Source organism: Crinia signifera, chromosome 2 (genome assembly GCF_055691185.1).
Source record: "Crinia signifera chromosome 2, ASM5569118v1, whole genome shotgun sequence".
Taxonomy (NCBI): Eukaryota; Metazoa; Chordata; class Amphibia; order Anura; family Myobatrachidae; genus Crinia; species Crinia signifera.
In genome coordinates, this window is record NC_139218.1 from 355243506 (window position 1) to 355265291 (window position 21786).

The 21786-nt window shown below is 44.5% G+C and overlaps 2 protein-coding genes across 2 annotated transcripts in view; one reads left to right on the forward strand and one right to left on the reverse strand.

The window, feature by feature from the left end:
- The first annotated feature begins 3927 nt into the window (after nt 1–3927).
- On the forward strand, nt 3928–19829 carry N4BP2L1 (NEDD4 binding protein 2 like 1). The gene is made up of 5 exons (XM_083169813.1): nt 3928–4192; nt 9489–9616; nt 10718–10806; nt 13632–13708; nt 18048–19829. Exons 1-5 carry the CDS (start codon nt 3996–3998, stop codon nt 18151–18153), a joined length of 597 nt encoding a protein of 198 aa, XP_083025939.1. The 5' UTR covers nt 3928–3995; the 3' UTR covers nt 18154–19829.
- The window catches only part of BRCA2 (BRCA2 DNA repair associated), a 64769-nt gene continuing 62722 nt past the window's right edge, over nt 19740–21786 (reverse strand). The window contains exon 26 of the mRNA XM_083169810.1: nt 19740–20433. Coding sequence (XP_083025936.1) covers nt 19876–20433 — 558 coding nt within the window. The 3' untranslated portion in view covers nt 19740–19875. The remainder of the gene's footprint in view (nt 20434–21786) is intronic.

Here is a 21786-nt window from a genome sequence, read left to right on the forward strand (position 1 = left end):
TCCCAAAGCCACAGCCCACGCTGGCTCAGCTCCTTCAGAACTCTGAGTCCGTGACCCACAGGGCACAGCTTCGCAGGAAGGGCACAATTCCCCCTGGTCCAACTGTTCACATGATAAATTTACATTACATCTCTTGCAATGGAAAAACATCTCATTCGCTTCCTCCCCAGCAACAGAACTGCACTCGTCTGCCATGTTAATATCAGAATAAAACAACACTGCTAAACGTTCAGGCAAAGTCACAGAGTAATGCACCAGTGTACTTATCTGTGTGTTCTGTTGCCAGCGATCAGCGGGGGAAGCGTTTGTCAGGAGAGACTTCTGAGCAGGATCTCTGTCTTTCAGCTCCGCAGCAAGCACACGAATGGTGCCAGTAAATCGTGGAAAAGACCAAGTCTCACCTCCAGTGCGGGTAGCTGACGTCTTTTGGCGCCAAACCGCACACACAGGTGCTCCCACTATGCCTCTCCCCTCCAGTAACTCCCCCTCTAGGGACCACTTGGAGTTGCCCAGAAACGTTGGGCGTCCTGTAAGAAACCTCAACTCCCCTAGGAGATTTCGGTTTCCAAACTCTTAAAGATGGTGGCTGCCATCACTGAGAGACCCGTCCCCAAGATCCCCTTCTAGGCAAGGCGCTGGATGGGGTCCCCCGGAGCCCAGGACAAGCCTCCGTCTGAGCGGAGTTAAGCGCTGTGCAGAGTGTGCATTCCTCCGCCGAATGCATTCCTCTGCACACAGAACACTGACGAAGCGCTTCTGTCAGTGTTCTGCTGCGCTCTCAGCGTGTACTGACTTCAGGCAGAAGTCACACGCTGGCAAAACCTGCTACTAAGTCTAATGTTAAGAAAACAATAAAAACCTAGTCTAACTACTAAAAAGCCAAAGAAAAAAGTGTGGCTGCAACGCAGCCACTCAGCATTGCACCCACTCCTGTGGGCACCTAAAACGAAACTGAAGCATGATGGGATGCAGAAGGAGGAGCCTGCTCCCAAAGAATTTAACCCCTTCCCGACATTGCCTTTTTTGTTAATTTTTTTTTTTTTTTCCTCCTTGCGTTCAAATAAGCGTAACTTTTTTAATTTTCCGGCTATATAGACACATGAGGGCTTTTTTTTTGCGGGACAATTTGTACTTTGTAATGGTACCATTTACTATACCGTATAATATTCTGGGGAATCAGGAAATAATTCAATGTGGGGTAAAAAAAAAAAAACCGCCATTCCACAATTTTGCGCTGGTTACGCTTTTTTTTGGAGTTCATTTAAAATGATGGGTTATCTTTATTCTATGGGTCGTTTCGATTCTGGTGATACCAAACTTATATAGTTTTCGTTATGTTTTACCACAAAAAAAAAAAATAGCAACTTTTACGGTTTTTCTAATTTGCGTCGCGTCGCCATGTTCTGCGGCTTATAACTTTTTTATTTTTCCACCTACGGACCTGGGTGAGGGCTCATTTTTTGCGGGCTGAAGTGTACTTTTTAATTAATACCATTATGGGATATGGGCGACTTTCTGATCTCTTTTAGTTATTTTTTTTTGGGTACGCGATGCGACCAAAAAACGTAGTTTTGGAGTTTGGAATTATTTTCCGTTTACGCCTTTAACCGTGCGGGATAACTAATGTTATATTTTAATAGATCGGACTTTTAGGAACGCGGCGATACCAAATATGTTTATTTTTTTTATTTATTTTTATTTGTGAAATGGGGAAAGGGGGGTGATTTGAACTTTTAATATTTTTTTATTTTTTTTTTAATTTTTACTACAAGGCCCCCTAGTGTACTTGACCACTAGGGGGCGCGATCGCCTGTACTAGGTTCAGCCATAGAGCTCTATGGCTGAACATAGTGATTTTCAGCACTTTCTATTACATCCTGCCTCAGGCAGGATGTAATAGGAATACTGACACGGCCAGCACAGGGGTCTACATTAGACCCCTGGCTACCATGGCAACCGATCGGCACCTTCCGATCTCGCCGCGGGGGGCCCCGATCGGCGCCGGAGGGGGGCGCCCCCCCTCCGATCAGCTATTTAAGCACTGCGGGCGCTTTGCCCGCGGTGCTTAAAGGGTTAAACGGCCACGATCGGCGAACTCGCCGCTCGTGGCCGTGAGAGCAGGTGCCTGGCTGTAATATACAGCCATTACCTGCTCTCTTTCAAGCCAGCTCACTCCGTGACCTGGCTTGATTCCCCCGCAACCGACACATGACGTATATATACGTCATGTGTCGGGAAGGGGTTAAGCATAGGTGCCTGGCTCCTGGCGGACCCTACTACATCCCATTGTGGAGCTGTCACCGGACTGAACAAAAGAGAAATATAAATGCAGACAAGAAAACATTTTACCACAATACAAAAAGTGCTGTCAAAACCTAGCACTGTTCAGCTGCTAATTGTTCCCCTGGTGTTCACCCCAAGACACCAATTCCCACACGTGGGGGACAGACTCTAAATAACAAATGGGATCAATAGCACTTGGGGAGTATAGGCGGGATGTAAAAAAAATCAAGCCTCATGGCGCAATCCTCTGTTTCTCTTTTAAAAAATCCCAAACAGAAACTTAGATGACATTTCTAGCAGGTATGCACATAAGGGTATCTTTCAGTTCAAACTGCACTCAGTTCAATGAAGAATGGATTTGTGAACACTTACATTGATGTTCTGTCTCGCCTTCACTGAAAGGTATCTTTAGCCCACCGAATAGTAATGGAGTAAATCACTTTTCTCTGGATAAAAAAGAAGTGTGGTAACTTGCAATGGGTGATGTTGGAGGGTATGCATATAGGATTAATATCAATGTGATGTAACCACGTGCTTGGTCCCTATGTATTATGTGCACTAGCTAAGGTACTACTGACATACTGTAGCTACAGATGGAGACCCTCTCTAACTTTCCCGGCTCTCGACAGAAAGTCCCCACTGGCGAGGGGGACTCCATTAATCTGGGACGCGCGTGCGTGTCCCAGTCTCTCGGCGGCTGGTCAGTGGGTCCCGACACTTTCTCCCTCTATGGGTGTCCACGACACTCGTAGAGGGAAATTAAATAAGTGTGCCGAGCATATGGAGGCGCCGAGCCCGCAAGGGAAGGTGATCCACGTCCCCCGCTTGTTGGGATTTTGGACCAATCCCCTAAACATAACAGCAAACCAAAGCACTAATGCCGCCCAACGCGCACCATGCCTTTTGGACTAGATACAATGCGATCTAGTCCGAAATGTATGTGCTGCACATACTTTTTGTACCTTGCGATATGAAGTGGCGCATCGCCTCACAAGGTAAAATTGCACCGTGTGTGGGCACCTTTAGGCAGAGCACAGGTAACAATCAGCAGCACAATTTTTAAGGCCCCCATCCAGTAGTGCGATATGAGCACTTTTCATACGATTCCAAGGAATTGTTACGACGGATCGCATGAAAAGTGTGGCATGTCCTTTTCCTGCTATTGCAAGGTGAGTCCCTGTGCGCATCGCAATCACAGATCTCATGGGTTGCTCCAAGGATCTGTCGGATCTCGCAGTCATGACTGGGACTGCATAGGATACATCATATGCAAAATGACTGCACTGCATACGATGTATCGTATGGGGTCTAGCCGCCCGGGACCTTCCAGGGTAAGTTGGTGGGCTATTGCCTTGCAGTAATGGATGTAGGGATTTGGAAGCATGTAAGGGGTGTGATGGCATGTGGATGCTTCTGATGGCACAGACTACACCTCATTTAAATATGGGGGGACATTCTAAATGGGTGACCCATAGGCATGTGCTAACTGCCCCGGCCCCAGGTCTGGCCTGATCCATGACTCCTGTCTGGTGTATTATTATGGTGTTGCTATATAGGAGCAGCACTATTAGGCCTGACAGATCAGCATCGGCTTCTGCCTGCGCCTGACATCCGCCGCATCTCCCCCCCACCCCGCGTCCCTCCCTCCCCGCTACGCCGCACCCAGCAGCATCAGTACTGGCGGGGTGGTGCCAGGGCCGCAGCCGGGCAGGATGGCAGAGCGGCTGATCAGCTCCTTCGGGAACCTGAGCCTGGACGGGCCGCAGCGGCAGCAGAGACAAAACCGGCGGCAGCAGCAACGGGGCCCCAGCAACAGGCAGCCCGCTCCCCCCGCCCAGCGCCCCCGGTTCTCCAAGCACATCTACCTGCTGCGGGGGCTGCCGGGCTCTGGGAAGAGCAGTCTGGCCAGGTACCGGCTGTGCGTCTGTATATGGGGAGCCGCAGCGCAGTACTGCCGCCCTCTGCCAGGGCCGTAGTGGCACTGCGCACACCCTGCTGCTGGCTGCAGCCCGAAGCGACCCGGCTGTGCTGTGTATAACTGGGTGCTGCACACTTCATGCAATGCAGTGACATGCCTGCTGGGGACATGTGAGGAGAAGTGAAACCAGCACTAGTTTGGGCTGCCTGTGCTATAGAGGGGCCACAGCGGATATCATATGGCTGTTAGGCCAACCAATATTGGTCGACTTGGACAAAAGGTTGACAGTTTTTAAAACTTTGTGGATCAGATGCACTAAGTTTAAAAAAATGATGAAATGGAGAGGGATAAAGAGCCAGCCAATCAGCTCCTGCCTGCCATGTCACAGACTGTGTTTAACAAAAAATGTCAGGCAGGAGCTGATTAGTTGAATGTTTATCACTCTCCATTTTATCACTTTTATTTATTAAGTTTTTTATATAGCGCTTTTGAAGCTTAGTGCATCTGGCCCTGTGTGTCTCTGTCGTCATAGACCCCCAATTGGACCGCTGCACTCTTTTCATTGCGGGGGACTGTAGGAAGGAGACTTGTCAACCTTTCTGGGGGGCCAGGAGCCCCGAGGAACAGGTTTAGGGAGCACTGATGTAACCTAAATTGTAATAACAAAGCACTTTACATATGTGGTTGTTCACATATTTATCTATCTTTAATACTTGTTTTTGGGGTACTTGTTTAGTTTCACGGCGGCCGATATATCTGTTACGATTTCTTACCTGTTCATAACTCCACTATCCACGCATGGAATTGATTTTATATAGTGTGGCAAGCGCAGCGAGCCCGAAGCTTAGCGAGCGGCCCGGATTACTGCACTAGCCACACTATATAAAATCAACTCCATGCGTAGTGGATAGTGGGTTTATGAACAGGTAAAAATCGGATCGGCCGCCGTGAAATGAAACAAGTACCGTTTTTGGTTATAAATAGTTAAAAGGTGTTTGGTTTAATCTCCACTTTATCATTACAGAAAGAACAATGTTCTCTTTGGCTATTCCTATTGTATGGTTGGTATTGACGTTTGCCATTATTGCGTAAACTTGCAGTTGCTGCCAATGTTTACCTTTAGGATCACATGTGTGAGAGCTCGGGGTAATGATACTTACGTATTATGTGCCTGCTTCCTTATTGATTTTTTTTCCAGTTGACATGCTACAACCTGTTTACCAAAGCTGGATTATGTGGCTGAAGACCTGATTTAGCAGACTGCAATAACTTGCTGCCCACGTTATCGACAACAATGGGCTCATTCACAGCAGATGCAGTTTAGCATGTTTTATAGATTTGTTTTGTGGCAGTAGTAAATGAGCACTATTATCAGTGGTGAATCACTATCTACTAATGGGGCCTATACACGTAGCGATCTCAGAGCACTTTCTAAGTGATCTTATTAGATAGCTTAGAAAATGCCCCAACATCACTAGTGTTTATTCTAGCACCCGCTATCTTTGAAAACGTATGCAGTTCCTTTTCCCTGCCTGGGGTGTCGCTGTCTGTTGTAGTGCTTCTAGCACAGTGTGGTCTGTATATCAGCACTGATATGCAATCCAGTCCTGTGCTAGAAACACCACAGCAGACAGCGACACCCCAGGCAGGTAAGAGGAACTGCATGGGTTTTCAAAGATAGCGGGTGCTAGAATGAACACTAATCACTCTGCGTGTAGGGGTGACAGTGTTCGCAAAAAAAAAATTGTGGGTCCCTGGGACCCCTCACTTGAAAAAATTGGAGTCTTACCTGATCTTTTCTGGGTCCCAATAAAGCCTCCTCTACCCTTCTCCCCAGCATGGCACATACAGAAGCCTCCTCCTCTCCCCCACATGGCATTCAATATATGTCATATGCAGTCCTCCCAGGCAGCTCAAGGGCGCATCGCATCACCGCCACCCACCCTCCCGCTCGCGCCACCACCGCTTCACCGGCCGCCCTGGAAATGGCTACGCTGACAACGTAGCCACATCTACGTTGTACGCGTAGTGTAGCCAGGCACCCGGCTAACATATAAGTAATTAAAGGTAATTAATGTGTATACCGTATTGGCCAGTTAAATACTGTGGTCACATCAGAATACATTTTGCAAAGACTCCCGGATCACCAATCGGGGCACTTCTCTTTGGCAGGATACCCTGGATCACACTCACTAATCATTTATAATGTATTCTACCCAGTTAGTAAAGGATTCCCATATGTGTAGAGAGAATAATAGGTCTCAGTGTATTATTTTTTATTAATACATCAGACAAATACAAGAAAAACAAATACAAGAAAATTATAGAAAAAAAGTGGATTTCTTACCAAAGGTAAGAGAGGGGAGCCGAGGATGGGGTGTTTGTGACCAGAGCAGCTCACACCAAGGAAGGTCAGTTCCCTGAGAATAGGTAATAACAAAGAAAAACAAGAAGTGGAGCGCTAGGTAAAAATTAGATTAGGTCAATTTGGTATCACAATAAAAGTACATTTATTTAAGCATATAAGAAAAAACCAATAATCGATTAGGCTTATACAATGATTATTAAGAACAATGGTATTTCTACCATAAAAACAATTGGTATAAGGTGTATATGGGACCGAACTAACGTATTGTGCGTTCTCCTACTTGCCAATAGTCCAGATCTCAAGGTGCCCCTTGGTTACCCCTTTAGTTGGTTGGGGATCCGAATGGATGGGTGTCCATAACCATGCTGGGATGAGTTCGGCCGCTGTGTCTCAGAGCTTACTGTCCGTAGTTGGAATGACGGTTGCACAGATGGATAACGGCTTCCCAATTAGGCTGGTGATGGTGTCCCAAATGGGATTCTTCCAATGTGGGGGTACAGTAGGGTACAGATGGTACCGGGCAAGGTAATTGTAGGAGTGTCCCGCTGTAAAGTTTCAGGTCCCAATACACCTATGTATCCTCATAAATTATACTTTATCTGATGTCGGCATTTATTTATAATGAGTTACACAGGTTCCACACTTACTAACAAAGTACATAAACAAATTCGCAAGACAAGAAATCTATTTACAGTACAAGACATGTAGTACAAGTACATGGTATATAAACAGTGCTGTGCCGGGACAGGACACTGAAATAGTCATCAGGAATTCCCAACCTCGGTCTTCCGGCACACTAAGGGCTATTTCACACACTCCGGCTCCTGCCAGGCGGCGAAAACCCACACGGGCAGGAAGCCGTGCAGCACAGAGCAGTTTAGAATGGAGGGGATGGCCACAGCCCGGCAGCCGTCCCTTGCAGTGGTGGGACCTGGCTGCAACCGTGCGGCCGGGCCATGGCCGTCCCTTGTGAATGGACACAATTGTGTCCATTAGTAACTACTGTGCACGGCACGGCTTCTGGCCGTGTGGGATTTTGCCGCCCGGCAGGAGCCGGAGCATGTGAAATAGCCCTTACAGTGCAGGTTTTAGTGACATCCATACTGGAGCACAGGTGACTTAATTAGTACCCGAGTGATTCTGATTTAACCATCTGTGCTGAAGTCTGGATATCCCTAAAACCTGTACTGTTGGTGTGCCTTGAGGACCGTGGTTGGGAATGCCTGCTCTACACAATTCAAAAGTTACCAGGAGAGGTATCTGTTGGTACCTTACATGGTATAAAATGTTGTACTTTGTGTAAATGTACTGGTAACTAGTTTTGTACTGTAATGTTAGCTACCGTTGCAATTCAAAAACCTGCACAAAAGTGGTAATGCTTAGCCTTAGGAAGAAGCTTTTGCTGTACTTACCATTTAAGACCCAAGCTAGGGGGCCACTATGGTGCAGTGCCGCATGTAAGCATAACACAGCCAGAGATGGCATTATGGGGGTGATTCTAATTCATTCGGACGGGGCAGAATTTGGGCCCATTCCAATGTTTGGGGCTATGCGCATGGTATATTACGCACATGTGCAGCTCCCCTTTGCGAATGGCTTCAGCAACTTGCATCAGCGTTTTATGGGTGTTCCCATGGCTACGTGGGCGGGCCAATGCCCGGGCAGGCACACGCAAATAAGTCAGTTCAGACTGACTTCTATTTGTGAAGCCAGGAGAAACATTCTATGGTCGGCAACCATCCAATGTTTTCTCCTGCTAGCGGAGGCATGCGAGGGGGTGTATTTTCATTACACATCCCCCCACATGGTAGGGAGGGGAATCAGTGGGGGGTATTCGGCAGGGCGGCGTCTATGGTGCTCAGTAAGCTGCAATCCTCGCAGCTTACGGAGCAAACTAGAATCTGGCCCCATGTTAGCTCCACAAACACCTATAACACTAACTATAATGTAGTTAATCTCACATTGGTAGCTTATTATTTAATTAAAAATGATAACCCCATATATAGTACAGCAGCTTATTGGTCCTGCATTATATAAGCCAGTGGTTCCAGAAACTGCAGGATGTCCACATGTTGGTGGTATACAGAACGGCCAGTGGAGTAGGAATAATCAGTGCTGGTGGCTGCCAATCATAAAATACATGGCGAGACACAAGAGCAACCCTGTCCATCACCACAGATCTGACACTGGGGGGATACCCAATTACCTGCACAAGTGCTTTCACATAGATAAATTGGACATTTAATGTCATTTTTACCCGATGGTCATATTTGGGCTATCCAATTATAGCTCATTTGTGTCTGTCTATTCGCCTAAACACACATTATGGCTATTCAGTTGCTTTATTGCCTAAAGTGACGGGAGATCACGGAGAATATTGAATATTATCACACATTTTGATGCCGAGTTTAAGGCCGAGTTTAGGCACACAAAGTGCCTAAACGCGACCAAACTAATGGGCTCGACGGGAAAAGTCCAGTTTGGGCGCCCAAACAGGTGACATTTCTCGTCTTTTAGCTCACTGCCCTCCAAGGTTAGCAAGCTGATAGATGTGTGCGCGCCCATCACCAGAAACATTTGAATACCATCGATGGGTGCTAGGGTGAGAGCCCAACAGCATTTGGCCCCCCTCCCCCCCCCTACCTGAGGCAGACGTAACCAAATTCCTGTTCAGAGCTGGCATCCGGGGTATCAGGATAACCCCAGGTGAGTCTATTAGCCACAATAAATTACCACAACTAATTGGATACCACCCTGAGGATGACCTGTAAGCACAATTTACATTATGTAATCATTTTTGCTTACTTTGACATCCCTTAGGCCTTGGGGGTTCTGTGAAAAAATGGTTGTACTTTCAGTGACCGCGGTGCCAGATAGGTTGGTAAGCATTGATATTTGTCTCTATTGCATTCTGTCCAGGAAGCTGAAGAGAGAGTTCACTAGTGCACTTGTGTTTAGCACTGATGACTACTTTATAATGGAAGATGGAAGTTATATATATGACCATAATCTACTGCGTGATGCTCACAGGTGGAATCAGAAGAGAGGTGAGGGACAGTTAAATTCTACCGCTGTAGCGAATGTTTGCACTTTATTTATTTTACACAACAGAGGCAGCTAATTCACGTGTTGCACCAATAAGTGTACATACAAGTTAATAATATCATTACATCATTTCTCCCATCTCAGTGATGTAACTGTATGCTATAGGCCCAATGCAGAGCACCTGAAGGGATGCAGCAGGTTATTCTCAGATAGGCAAAGTTCAGGGAAGACCGGTTTATGCAGAATGTACTGTACGAAGAAGAGTCTCTCAGTATAAGAGCCCTGGAACATTGTTATAGAGCAGTGATGGCTAGCCATGACACTCCAGCTGTTGTTGAACTACACATCCCAGCATGCCCTGCTAGTTTTACTATTTGGCCATGCTAAAACTGATGCAGAGCATGCTGGGATGTGTAGTTCAGCAACAGCTGGAGTAACAAGGTTAGCCATCACTGTTATAGACTGATGCTTTTCCCTGCAGATGAAAGTAGTGATAATTAGAAGTTTAGTAGGGAAAATGTTCAAGAATAAAAATGGGGTGCTACAGAAGCCCCTAATAAGCATATCCAAACTAAAACTTGTCCTCTAGCCTGGGGGCGGGGTATAGGGGAGCAGGACCTGTGCTGCTGGGTAACCCTTTCTATTTAATGTATGGCTGGGGTATGTTTTATTTAGAGGACACCATACACAAGCAGTTGGGTTGTATCTACGTTCAATACTATGTGGATCCTATGAGGTCATTGCTGCCTAACTGATTAGCCGGCTGAATCCGCATTACACCTGCCGCACTTTACCAAGGCGTTCGCTCAATCAAAGCTGTTTGTTACCCCACAGCATAGAAATAACTTTTTGGGGTAAATTGGCTATGGAAAGAGTGCGAGGCGGGCTGCTTTGCCGACATTTAAACACTGTGGAAATGTCAACTCGCTCCCTGTGCCAGCAAGTGAATACCCACATAATGCCCATGCAGTCAGTTGTGTGGATTATGCGGCTGTCCCAGTCATGTGTTGGTTAGGATACAGCCAGTCATCTCTGCACAATGACATATTATATATCTATCTGTATAGGGCCCCCTTACCGTTTCCAGCCTTTTCTCTTTACAGCGCGCAAAGCAATGACCAGAGGGAAGACGCCAATTATCATAGATAACACGAACATTGTGGCCTGGCACATGCAGCCATATGCAGTCATGGTAAGGATGAGCAGTCTCCCAGTTTTTGTACCATGCTGTTGTCCGCAAAGACTAGTGATGCAACACTCAGGTGTATATAGTGTCTATAACTGTATACTGTGCATCTAGCCTCAGTACCGCTCCCCCCCCAAAAAAAAACCCCTGCATCTTATTGCATCACTATGTGAATAAGGTGCGCAAGACCTTGCTGATTTATATGATACTTGCAGAAATAGACCGGTACGGGCAAAGAAATTATATATCTAGCTGTTTCGGTACATGTATAACCATCCTTAGGAGCATAGTAAAATGGCTCAAGATGCACATATTTATAGCAGTCAATCTAGAGCAGGGATGGGGAACCTTCAGCCCTCCAGCTGTTGTTAAACTACACATCCCAGCATGCCCTGTGATGTGTAGTTTAACAAACAGCTGGAGGGCCGAAGGTTCCCCATTCCTGATCTAGAGAAACTGGGGAAATGAATCTCACCTGAACATAGGGATCTGTGAGTGAATCAGCTCAGTTTGACTAACTAGAACTAATAGCTTTAATGCTTCCCTTATAGGAGAGTAGGTTGCCACTGATTGTCCTATTTGGATTTATTTCTCTCTCGTCCATATAGATTAATATGATATGCAGCATGCCCATATTCTGTGTGCGAGTGTGGCTGGGTCAGTATTTAAAAAAACAAAAACAATAACGTAGCATTTCTTATGCAGATACAGCCACATTTACGCACGGAATATAGACATCATTTTAATGCGCAAGGTCTTGTGCATAGTGATGCAAATAAGATGCATGTGTGTGTGGAAAATGCTCAAAAAGATTCCTTGCATTAACGGACTGATAACTAGGTGTGAGTGACTTGATAAGCTCCCCTGGTCACGGTTGGTAGGCCCATATTTTTGGGCAAAATTATACTAAGCACTCCAAATTCAGAGTTATATTGAGGTTTATAAAAATGATACTCATCGGCAGTCTTTAGTATTTTGTATGTGCATCCACATTTTGTCAGTGTGTAACTACAGGTCCTATTCCCAAATGGGTTTAAACGCTTCTGCTGCCTTCACCACCTCTGAGGAGAGGCTATTCCACATATCCACTACCCTCTATGTAGAGTAATTTTTTGTCAAATCTCCCCTGAATCTGTCACCCTCCAGTCTCTGTGCATGACCTTGTGTTCTAGTACTTTTTTTCCCTTTGAACACTGTTTCCTTCCTGTACCTTATTAATAGATTTGAACATCTGTACCATGTCCACCCTTTCCCTTCTCTGCCTCAAACTGTACATATTAAAATATTTGGTACTTGTTTAGTTTCACAGCGGAAGCATGGCCCGGCGCTACTTCGGGGTTCAGTTTTTGTCAACTTTCTAAAATAAACTAAATTAACTCCATGCCAAAGTGGATAGTTCATACCCCCACTATCCACATTGGCCTTTACTCTTTCCTAATAAGTTGTCATTCTCTGAATACTCTGTAATTTATTTTTTCAGAACTGGACACCGTATTCCAGATGAGGTCATACCAATGGGATATGGTCGTATTGACGACCCGACTTAGGTCAACAGTCATTAGGTCGACACCGTTGTGTCGACAGGCAACAAGGTTGACAGGGTTCTAGGTCGACATGGATGTAGGTCGACAGGTGTCTAGGTTGACATGGGACAAGGTCAACAAATGCGTTAGGTTGCGAGGTCGACATGGATTTTTTCAGTTTTTTGAGCCGGCATGTGCCGACAGGCGGTATTTCATGCCCTACCATCCACTAGGGCGTGGTGGAAGAATACAATAGTGTGTCAAGCGCAGCGAGGGGCTGCGGTTGACTTCCAACTGTGTCCATGTCGACTGTGTCGACATTTGGGCCAAAAAACAGTGAAAAAACCCATGTCGACCCAGAACCCTGTCGACCTTCACCCATGTCGACCCAACAGAGTTGACCTAAGTCGGGTGGACAATACGATCCACACCCGTACCAATGACCTGTACAGTGGCATTATTACTATTATTTTTATTTATTTTTTCCTGCTCCTGATTCCTCTATGCAACCAAGCATCTGACTTACCTTCCTCATTGCTGTGTTACATTGCTTACCTGTCTTTAAGTCATCTGAAATGGTGACTCCTCTGTATTTTTATTAGTTTATGTCCAAACTGTGGCCCTCCAGCTGTTGTGAAACTACACATCCCAGGATGCTTTGCCATATTTTTAGTATTCCCTAATAGCAAAACTGTGGCAAGGCATGATGGGACGTAGTTTCACAACAGCTGGAGGCCCATAGTTTGGACATGCCTGACCTAAATCCTTAACAATGTGTTTAACCCCTCCTGTTACATACCTTTTGTGTCATCTGCAAAAACAAATACTTTCCATTCAATACCATTTGCAATGTTCCCTCCTGTGACTGTACTCTATAGATTACAATTCTTTAAATATTTTCAAAAGGTAAAGGCCCGTACACACGGGGTGATTGGAGCCCCGTGCTGAGCGAGGTGCTTAAGACGATCGCTCAGCAGACATCGCTGACACACATGCTATGGCACCAGCGATCTGTGTGGACCAGTGTTTTCTGGTGAGAACACTGGCGGTCTGACTAGATTTTCACTGCATACCGTCAAGATCTAGTCAAGACCATAGCGACGCACAGGATCATGCATCACTGTCGATATGGGGTGTCCACACCAGGCGATGTGTGTTAAATTTCAAAGCAATCTGACTGAAAGTGCCCAGTCTGTGTACAGACATGTTCACAGTAGTCCCTTACCTTTTGTTTTCAATATTTATCTGGGTGGGTAAATCTCTTATTAATGTTCCTGACAAAGGTTTCCTCATTGGTTTTACAATCAGGCACTTGAGAATGGATATCAAGTTATATTCCTGGAGCCTGACACACACTGGAAATTCAATGTAAAGGAATTAGCAAGGTATGTTATTTTGTGGATAAGACAAAGGCAACTGTGTTGTCATATGTGTAGCTGGTCTTAAGGTGGCCATACATCAGAAAGATATTGTACCCAATCATACAATCTCAATTGATTGTAAGATAGATTGTATGCAGATTGTGTGCACATCTTGTGTACACAATCATACAATCATGCAGCAGATGGATTTCAAGGGAAATTGTACACAATCATGAGCGCGATCGATCTTTCTGATGTATGGCCAGCTTTACACTATATTATAGAGCCACATACAGCTATCAATATATGGAAAGCATATTTTTTTTTTTTTTTACGGACATATGTTATTTAATGGCAGGAGTAACCAGTGCACCAAGAGAATGGCAGGAGTAACCAGTGCCCCAAGAGACATATATGAGGACAGACGTTATTTAATGGCAGGAGTAACCAGTGCACCAAGAGAATGGCAGGAGTAACCAGTGCCCCAAGAGACATATATGAGGACAGACGTTATTTAATGGCAGGAGTAACCAGTGCACCAAGAGATATATATAAGCACAGACGTTAATTAACCTTTTGGGTGTTATGCCCGTAAATCCCCCCCCCCAAATCACCTCCACTCCAGCTATTGTACGACAGAGTTCCTCTGCCGCCATTCACAGTAGTGACGAAGGCGGCAGGCTCCGGGATGTTTGGGGAGGCTCGGGTGCGCTCCCGAGCCACCGCAAACATCCCTGAGCCTGCCTGTAGTCACTGCTGTGAGCGGAGGGGAGGGGTTACGTTCTGTGGTGGGTTTTGCTGGGGCAGGACAAAAACACCCTGGTAGGTTTGTCCTGCTCCAGCAAAACACACCATTCAAGGGGTTAATGGCAGAAGTAACCAGTGCACTAAGTGGAGTTATTTGTAAATTCAGATGAGCATTTGATAAGCAAGGAAAGAGACTTTAACTTGATGGAAGTTTTTAATGCCGGTTGAGCTAGCCTGGCCTCAGACACTAGCACACACCATCGCTAAGTCAACATTGTCCAAGTATCTTATTGTCAGGGGCATAGCTGGGTCTATTTAGAGACTATCTGTCCCTGTGCTAATCAGCTCTGTCTATCAATAGTCCAATCAGTGATGCTGGGAGGAGACTTGCAATCCCCGCCACTATTTCCGACGGGGGAAGTAGCCGCAGACACCTATTTAATGCTGTCTTGAGTAAATGGTAGATCCTGGTTCTAATGCAAGTCTTGCTAACCTGCCACTATTCCTATTCAATGTCAATTAAAATGGTCATTAAGCTGGGGAATCTATTGCTTAGGTCTACCTAAACAAAGGGGAAAAATACAATGGAATCTTCCTGATAAAAGGGAAAGTGCAGACAAATGTATAAACATATTAAATACACCCTTATACATAAGGATTATCCAAAATGATCTGCAGCGGAAGTTCACAGAGGTGGTGGGACATTTGCTAATCCTGCATATCTCCAGAACCCATCGCTGCGGAGATCAGTGGTTTCAAATTTCCAGACTAAATAAAATCAATATGATTCAGCAAATAAAAGTGGCTTGTGTAAGCCAAAAGGTATGTCATCACTCATAGATTATGGTCTGCACTCAATTGTCTTACCTCACCCAATCTCCCATCTGAAGTGACAGGAAATTGCGGGACAAAAAGTAATTTAACTTTTTTAATGCACTGATCGCACTCATTATGGTCAGGTTTAGCTGCACATAGCGGTTGAACTTGCCCAAACTTAATGGCCGGGCTGAGAAAAGTCCCATTTGAGTAGTCAAATGGGTGACTTTCCACTGATTTCAGCTCACCACCCCAATTGTTGCGAGCTGAAATGCTCGCGCCAGCAGCTAGACACACCCTAAAGAAGTTACATAGGTCTGCATTCAAAAGTCTTTTTTTGTAGCTATTCATATGTGTTTAACATGACAACATTGTTTTAAGTTTTTCTTTGCCAACATTGGAAACAGTTTATTATAGTTATGCTGAAATTGTCTAAAATGGTCTCTGTTTCATACATGTTGGGGGACACTGGTAGACTTGGTGGAGGAGTTTGCATCAAATGAGCCCAGGCTAAGTTCATTTACACTCTGGTTTAGGTCCTAGAAGACAGACTGGACTGCACAATGGCTGTAGAGGTGTTAGTTTTTGAGGGGTGTGTACTCTGTACCGAAATGGAGATTACTGTACCACAGGGCTAATAAGGCTAAGTCAGAGAAGCATACATATCCAAAGACTACTGACAGCATGAGGGCTCTTCCCCCATCCAGTCATATCAGTGGTGGGAATCTGCTCCTTTGGGAGATGGGTCAGAGACATTACAGCAAAAGGTTAAATCTTAGACCTCTTAGGACAGGCATGTCCAAACTATGGCCCTCCAGCTGTTAGAAACTGTGGCAAGGCATGATGGGACTTGTAGTTTCCTATTATGGGATGCTACAACTATGGCTGGGGGGAGGGGGGGGTGCTTTTGGGCAGCGCCGCTGAGCACTATGTCAGCTGCTGCCCGGCCCTGCCCCCGGCAACATACCTCTGCCCCTGGAAACCCGGCGTGTCAAAACCCAGCACCGCAGGCTAAAACACAACAGGGGGCGGGGAGTGTAGGAGGCGTACCCAGCGTTAAACAGTGGCAATCCAGAGAATTTTTCAGGCTTGCCAGTCTGGGCACTGAAGCATAGCCCGGAAAATTCTCGGGATTACCACTGAAGGGGTTAAATCCTGTGAGCCACAGTATTATAGTACGCATGCGCAGTTTTCCAGCCAGCCCTGAGTAAGCACTTGGCTTAGACTATTTTTTTCGGTACTTGTGTACTTTCACGGCTCCCATCGCATGCCATCGCATGCCATATGTAGTGGCATGCGATGCGATTTTCCCGTGTTTTTATGCATTTTTTATAAAATCGCATGCGATCGCATGAGATCTGATGCGATGTCATTTTTCACAGAAATTATGGACATGAGTTGAAATCATGTAAAATGCACCTCAAATGTCATTTTTCACACTGTACCACCCCCACTATCAACGCCAACCTGAAGCGTGGTGAGCGCAGCGAGCCCGCGAGGGGCGGCGGTACGCGTCCTACGACCTTTTCCTACCCCCACTATCCACGTCGACGTGGAGTTGAGAATAGAAAGTGTGGCGAGCGCAGCGGATACCTTCACAGGTATCCGTGTCCCCTCGCGGGCTTCACAGGTATCCGCGTCCCCTCGCTGCGCTCGCCACACTTTCTATTCTCAACTCCACGCCGACGTGGATAGTGGGGGTATGAAAAGGTCGTAGGACGCGTACCGCTGCGCTCGCCACGCTTTGGGTTGGCGTTGATAGTGGGGGTGGTACAGTGTTAAAAATGACATTTGGGGTGCATTTTACATGATTTCAACTCATGCCCATAATTTCTGTGAAAAATGACATCGCATCGCATCAGATCGCATGTGATCTGTACGATGCACATCGTGGGAGCCGTGATTGTACACAAGTACCTTTTTTTCAATTGATTTGGGATTGAAAAAAATGTAGTCTTGGATTGGCTTCCCTAATGACCGCTTTTCAGCAGAACCATAAAGTAGCTTGTTACTGCAAAAGAATCAGGATCTAAACACATTAATAGTTGCCATGACTGCCCCATAGACGTATTGTGTAGTTTTTTCCTTGGATTCCCTTTGGCACTCAAGATTTCCATAAAATAAGGTATACTAGTAAATTTGCCAGTTAGTCTGTTGAAGCTGCCCTTAAGGTAGGGATATCGCAGCAAGTCTCCAGGTTTTGCTTAGCTTGCTTAGTACATAATACAAAGTGGCTGTCAGAGAAGGACATTTGCTACATACTGTATTTCTGACCTTCAGACTTTTCTGTAGTTCATCCTCATTTACTGTATGTGTAACTGGACCGTATGACAGAAACGGGCATTTGAATTGGTTGGTTTTAATTTGCTAACCTGCCTAGGGCGAGCTTTGCAATGTTCCCAAGATTAACAGTGGCCACTAAAGTGGATCCCATACGACTTTAATCCATTTGGGACCCTATACCTCCTTTTTTTAAGCAGTTATGTTCACGTTGTGTTATTATATCATCTCTTAGCTTGTTTATCCTATGGGCTTTATTGGTCTACAAACACAATTCCAGTTGAACAAGGGGGGTACAGAGGGGTGCAGCCGGAGTCCAAACTAGTACAGACTGCATTTACTGCCAACTCCTGCAGCAGCCCTTTCCGTACCCCAAGGTTAGCAGCATCTTCCAACTAGATTCAGAAACGACTAAACGGTAAGTTCCAAACTCCTGCTAAACGGATTTCTATGACCTGCAATAACATATTTCCATAACTTTGTAGAGTTTACATTTTCCTCTGTAATTGTTGCCGTTTAGAAGAAATAGCCACGGTGTGCCCAGAGACAAGATACAACGCATGAAAGATGCATATGAACACAACGTCACCTTCTATTCTGTTCTCCACTCAGAAAAGCCATCTTAAAATTGACAAAGGCTTCTGGGAAAAAAAGTGCTGCAGAGAAACATGGAAGAAAGGAACAATCGTTTTTGTTTCATTAAATAAGGTCATATTGCTGTAACTTCACAGCAACTCATTAATGTAGCCAACAGGCTACATTTCCCTGGCGGAGAATGCTATTACACAAAGATCTGCAGCAGAAGGGGTATTGTGGAGGATGTCCTTAACATTATCAGAAGCAACCAGTCAGTATTTGGGTGGAAACTCCCTGCAACATTTTCTACCATTTCTGACATCAAATAATATGGCTACATTACCCAAATTAAACGGAAACATCTGACCAAGTCCTGACCATGATATTACATAATCTGTGACAATTTTTATATCGCTGTTCTCCATCGGAGAGATGAGTGATGTTGGGATTATTCCCTTCTGCTTTATAAATGAATGCTTTGCACTTATTTTTTAGTTACTTTTAGAACGTTTAGAAACTTAACTGAAAAACGTCACTGTTCACCTGGCAGAGGTTAATGAAGTAGTGTGCCAATTGCTATTACACAGTGCCCTGTCTCTTCATTTGGTTCCTGCTGCAGCAGAGTTCCCATGGACGGAGAATCAGAACTCTGCCCAGCTGAGGTGTTTGTATAAAATTGCTGCCTGGCATCTGAAGGTGCCCATACACTAGTAAGATTTATCTTCAGATCTGGCTGGTTGGAACAAAAACATGGTTATGGATGAGTGACAGTTTGTCAGTTTTCCAGCATTTCCAAGCAAATGGTCAACTGTCATTTGCTCTCATCCATAACCAGGATTTTGTTCCGACCAGCCAGATCTGAAGATAAAGCTGCGTGTGTATGGCCACCTTGAGTCTTTGTACAGTTCTGACGAGTGTGGGAGGGGACTTTTATTGCATTATGATTAGGTTATAGCTGTATCAGGTACAGGTGCAATCCACTAACATAAATCATTCCATCTTCCACTAATTATAGATTACATATTGTTTTGTTACACTTTCTTAATGCTCTTCATTCAAGCTATTTCGTTTTCTCAGTGTCATTGTGGATATAAGTAACATTAGACGTCATTATGATAAATAGTAAGGAATCTCTGTGTAAATATTACAGAATCCCTATACTATTGGAACTTTAATGGATTTCTTGTTCCAAACACTTCTGGTTTACAGTCACAAAAACATTCAATTAATTTTCCTGGGAATAAGTAAATACCAAATTTATAGGAGGAACTTCTTTCTATCGTAGTATGTGGAATTGCACTTATTATTGGAGAAGAGCTGTCTCCAGTGGAACATTGGTTTTTATTCTGATTTAAGTTTAGGGTTTTATACATTTCTTCTTTGTAAGCTGTAAAATGACAAAATGAAGCTGTATTTTTTTAATGTATTTTTACTTGTGTACATTACATTCCTAATTAACAGATTTGATTATATATATAGAATAAGTTTATAAAACTTGTTTTTGTATTTTCAAATAGAGAAAATTTAGCAATTTATTATTAATGGTAACATTTTTATGCTTCACAATTTACATTGTAGATATAAATTTCCTCAGTGCTGTGTTCATTCCATAACTAAATACACCTCGCATTTATTAAAAAAACAACACAGAACAATCTTCACAAACAGAGAGTTCTAAATCTTTTTTTTTTTGTAAAATATTTACATAATAAACATTTTAAACATATATACACTTTGTGGGTCTTCTTTGAAGCAAATGATAAACTATACAATCACCTTTTGTATCTGGTCTTTCGGCGAAGTTTTCCTGGGTAAATTAAATGTCCCTCTTCTTTAGTCTTATCAGAGTCCGTCCTTGGGGGACCGGCCATTTTCTCTGAATGGTTAGGAGAGATCCTGTCTTTCTGGAGATCACCATCTGACACTTCAGAGACAGATCTGCAAGTTTTCTGCTGTGCATCTATTTTCCCTGCTTCTGAACCTGAAACTAGGCCTTGTGTATTAATCATAGCTAGCTCGTCATCACCAACAAACCCACTTTCTGGTGTAATGGTACTTCCGGTAGTCATATTAAGAACAGGTTTTTCACTTATGAGGACGTCCTTCTGCAAGCTGCGAGGCGGCCGAAATGCAGTTTGTAATGATGGGGATACAATTGGCCGTACAGGAGTGAGGGGTGGAGGGGAAGGTATTCTGACGAGGAAGTCCAAACCTTTCATCTTCTTGCACGTCTTCACATCCATATCGCTACTTCTGATACTAACTGGATTAGTCCCATCAGGTGTATGTACAGGATTCATTTGGGCTTTTCTGATATTGGGTACTGGTGTCTAAATGTAACAAGATGACGTGATTTATGTTTTATGTTACACATTACTAAAGCCATTATTTGTTTATGCTTTTCAAAACATACACACTGTTGTTAATTCTCATAATATAAAGTTGCAGTAATAAAATCAGAGTAAAAGAGTATTTCTCAAACTAGGTTCTCATGGAACCCTAACAATGGTATTCTAAGCAATCAGAAGAGTCATCTGTAGATTAACATTTTATTTATATAATGCTCTTTCTCAAACTCGGGGCACAGAATTACTATAATATAGTACATAAACGGTTAACTACAGAAAAAATAGATCTATTGCATTACTCCGTTAACACAACTGAGCTCTGGCTAGGTGAACTGGAAAAATAGGATTTTGGTAATTACCGGTACTGTTCTGGTAAATTATTTTCTACAAATCAACGGGGGACACTGGAGTGATACTTACAATGGGGATGTCCCAGAGCTCCCAACCAGGGCCAGAATGCACTAAGAACCCTGCAGGACTACACGGCCAAATTACAATTCAGGAACCGCAAAGGTGTCAGATTTGTAAAAACGCCAGAAGGTATGGCACTCTACACAGTTCATGGGGACCCTACGAGCTTGGAGTGAGGGCAAAAACATTGGATGCTGCCAGGTAAGCTTGTCTACCCGCAAGACAAAGCCAATGCACCAGCGTGTGCTTGGAAGCCGGCCAAGCAACATCATACCGGACAAACAGCGAAGCAGTTCTCTCCACAAAAAAGTTGCCCACCTGTACCACATCTAGAGTCCTTGATCAAGGAGAATCATCTGAAAAGACAGGAACCATGATAGGCTGATCTATGAGAAAGCTGGAAAAGACTTTTGAAAAAAAAAAAAAAATACATCCTAGTACGTAGTTCCGCTCTATCAGGATGGAATATTAATAGGGAGGAAGGCAAGACTGCTCATAATTCCGAAACTCTCCCTGCAGAAGCCACAGCTAGAAGCAGGACAACCTTTCAAGATAAGTATTTCAACTCCACTGATTACAGAGGTTCAAAAAGATGATTGCAAGAAGGAAATAACCCATTCTAAATCAGACAGCAGTGGGAGGAGTGAACGTGGTTACAACCGATCAACCCTTGAAAGAAGATTTGCATGTATGTCAACAGCGCCATTTCCTAGAAAAGAAATAGAAAAGGGGGAGACCTGGAATGTTAATGAGCCAAGACGCAAACCAGCAGTTAATCCCACCTGCAGGAAAAGGAGAAGCCGAGAGGTCTTTAAGGTCAGAGGGGAAAAACTTCTTCCTTCGCACCTGGAAATGTAAGCGGTTCAGGACTGCGGCAAGACAGGGTTTCAGACTGGAAACACAGACAAGGTCCAGGACTGCAGC